General features: G+C 40.2%; 1 protein-coding gene across 1 annotated transcript; it reads right to left on the reverse strand.

Moving 5' to 3' along the window:
* Positions 1-70: 70 nt before the first annotated feature.
* LOC105145509 (BTB/POZ domain-containing protein 2) lies at positions 71-2,892 on the reverse strand. The gene is made up of 5 exons (XM_011055091.2): positions 2,751-2,892; positions 1,720-2,664; positions 850-1,182; positions 591-767; positions 71-449 (listed from the first exon to the last, which is right to left on the reverse strand). The coding sequence occupies exons 2-5, from the start codon at positions 2,635-2,637 to the stop codon at positions 285-287; spliced, it is 1,593 nt and encodes a 530-aa protein (XP_011053393.2). The 5' UTR covers positions 2,638-2,664; positions 2,751-2,892; the 3' UTR covers positions 71-284.
* Between the last annotated feature and the right edge of the window lie 644 nt (positions 2,893-3,536).

The following is a 3,536-nucleotide window of genomic DNA, read 5'->3' on the forward strand; positions in this document are numbered from 1 at the left end:
ATTCGTCTTTTGTAAAAAGAGTACATTGTACAATGTAACATCAATACTGATCATATAATAAAGAAAACAATTTCTATAGAATAAATTGTATTTTTATAATTAGAACCAATGAATAAATTGACACAGTTTCACAAGATAATAAAAGTTGCAATGAAAGACATCGATGAACTTTAAAAAATAAGATAACGATAATAAATATAATGTACAACATAAGAGTAAATTTCTATCTTATCACAAATGTAAAATATGTATGGTATTTTTTATCTGTCACTTGTTTCGTTGTGTTAATGATATGTGAAAACTATAGATCGAATAAGACCATCACGAACTGCATGTGCAGTATTACCCACACCGAACGAGAAGAACACAGAATCACAGGACATGTTTTGGGCGCAAACTCCTACTGGATACCATCCAGCTTTATTAAATACGACGCCAACTCGATAAATCTGTTAAGAAGAGAATACTATAATATAATTATCAAAAAAATTTTTTAAATGAGCTTTAATGTTTGAGAATATACAAAAAAATATTGTTTTATGAATTTGATTATACATAGTGGAAAAAGCAATTATATTGTAATGACAAACCTTGTGCTTTTGAATGTAAACTGGTCGATTGAAAGTGATTTCCACGAGAGTACCAAAATTTGCTTTAGTAGTGAAATGTGTATACGTTAATCTGGTACCGTCGCAATCGAGGAGATGAGCGTATAAAATTTCAGTATAAGACGAATCGGCATCTATAGCATGAGTAAAATTACTCGCCTATAAATAAAACAAGTGATGTACAAACGGTATACATTGGACGGATATAGTAAATTACATATGTATATAATCTCTAGCTTACCGCCGCGATTTGCGTAGGAACCTGTACACCCACCACACAAATATTTTTATCTACACTGAATGTGACAGAACAGTCCAACACGTTTGTATTCAAGCAATCCGTTTGCTGAACTACCGATCTGAGACAATAATATTTTGGTCCCTCGCGAACAACTACTCCCGTAGAAGAAGTATTGGGCAAGTTTCCAGAGTCTTTATTTATGCTCGCATCCACTAGTATCGGCGATGTGTTCCGCATCGTACTGCTGCTAGATTCTCCATCATTTAAAAAGCCAGAACGTACAGGAATATTTAAATTGCCGTACGGAGGAAAAATATGTCTCGAAGTCATCATCTAAACAGGGAAATGGATTCAATGAGGAAAATATTGAAATGTTATGTGTACACATTTCTTATTTCTACTGTAATAAAAGTGTGAAATATACTATAAAAACAAAAAAAGAAATTTAAATTTACAGTAACTGAATACAGGAATTTTAAGCGGGATTGTAGTCACTTATTACTATTCTATATGCGCGTATCGAGCAACAAATGTAGAGTATGAAAGCAAAGGAAAACAAAATGTATGAAAACAATTAAGGGAAATAAATCTATTTTCGATTAAAGCGAAACTTAGTGCTTAAATATTTTAAAGCGAATTTATATATATATACACACAATTCATGCACCGAATCTTTTTCGATTTTGAAACACAATTATGGACAGAACTAAAGTAATAATATCACAATTGACAAGCAATTTAATATTTTGATGTGTTAATAAGCATCTTAGGAGAATATTAATAATTTACTAATCTAAACATTTTAAGAACTGTAAATAATTTAACTTTTTGCAAAAGTATATGAAAGTGCGAAAAAAATGACAACTTTACATTTATTACAGGAAACACTCCCATGGAATGTCCAAGATTTGTAGAGTGAGTCTTGCTTGGTTTTGCTCTGCTATTTGAATTCGTGCAAAAACCTTCGGGCATAGGCATAGTTTTATTGCCAGTACACAAGATATTCATCAGTATAGCGAAAGCCTCATCTTTCGTGAGCAAAGGAGATAAGCCGGGACCTTCTGCAAATTCTTGTGGTGTCAAGCTCAGAAATCTTATCTTTAAGAGAGCATTTCCAATAACAGATTTCAGACATTTTTCATTAGTTGGATCGAGAGACTTTCTAGAGCATTCTGATTTAGCCCATCGCTCCATCGCAGTAAATAATTCTATTTCCGAGCTGATCTGCAAATCGTCCTGTTCTAAGACTTTGAGAAGGGTCCCTAGCTCTACGTCTTCCCAGCTGGCTTCCTTCAACACTTGATCCGTCTTAGTGCGTATGATCTGTAGACATTTCTCCATTAGGACAGGTTCCTCAAAAAGCTTGGCAAACTCGTATGCTCTGCATGCTTTCTTCGGTGAGAGATCACACCACAGATATTTTGTACACTCTTCTACCAAGGATGGCAACATGTATTTTTTGGCGCAGTAACATAATTCGCAGGCCAATTCGAAGGAACCAAGTTCAACTTTATCTGTATATATATACTCTAGTAGAGCCTTGAATGCCTCAGGCTGAACATCTCTTATCGGTATCGGATCGTTTTTCTCTGCCATACCACCAAAAAACATAGCTTCGAAGACCGGACTGGACATGGCCAGGAACAGTTTATGACCTTTGAGAGTCTGTTGCTGGGGTTCCTGGCCGACAATGAAATTACAATCGGACCATTGTCCAGTCTCCAGCAGATGCTGGCCACGCTCCGACAATTTCTGCTTGCTGGTCTGCCAGTCGCAGGGTAAACTCATTTTCGCGATGTGTTACATGTACTCGAGCTGCAACGTGAAAGGAAAGTCACCAAAGAATGAATCGGAGGCTTGTGTGCCAGGAAGCGGCCCGTGCAATAACGTTACGTACTCACCTATTTCCGTTAGCGCTATAAATACAGCGTACAATATTAACACGTAACAGCCAAACGGGAGAGAAACGCAGTGAGGTGCGTGGGAAAATCAGCCAGCCTGTTACTCTACCTGGGAGACGATCTCGTCGTTATCGTTCTCGATACTCGTTCAGCTCCACTCACCTCGCCGATACTCATGCGTCGTTAGCGTCGTAGCAAAACGCTACGCCATCTTAGACCGAGAGAATTCCCACCATTCGCATCATCGTCGTCGTCGTCGTCACTACTATCAGCTTTTCAAGGCTCCACTTTCCCTTCCTCCAGTTGCCTCAATCGCCCGTACTAAGCAGTGCCGACACTGTCGACTCTGCCGACGCTTTTCGAAGCGATTGACGCTTGCTCCGTTCTCGAGTCTCGAGTCTCGACCTCGAACGACGTCAACGACGTGCTTGCGCGCCCTCCCTGCCTTCCGCCTTTGGCTTTGGCTCCCCTCTTTCGCTTTGACCGCAGTACACTGTACAGTACCCACTACCCGCTAGCGGTAACGCGGAAAGCAAAGCCTCCTCCGGCTGATTTCAGACCGAACACGTTCACCGCGGCGATCGATAATCCTGCGGCGTGGAAAGTGGCGGAAAGCGAGGAATCGAAGTCGCGGAAGTGCCGTAACGTAGTGTCCGTCGTTTTTCCCGGGTCGTGGTCGTCGTGAACGACCGCATGTACGACCCGGACTCGTCGTGAGCGTGACGCGACGACGCGACGACGACGTTGCGAGAGAATCGCTCCTCAGAATTTCTGTCTGCGCGGAAA

The sequence above is a fragment of the Acromyrmex echinatior genome, chromosome 4 (genome assembly GCF_024713525.1).
Source record: "Acromyrmex echinatior isolate Ae372 chromosome 4, ASM2471352v2, whole genome shotgun sequence".
Taxonomy (NCBI): domain Eukaryota; kingdom Metazoa; phylum Arthropoda; class Insecta; order Hymenoptera; family Formicidae; genus Acromyrmex; species Acromyrmex echinatior.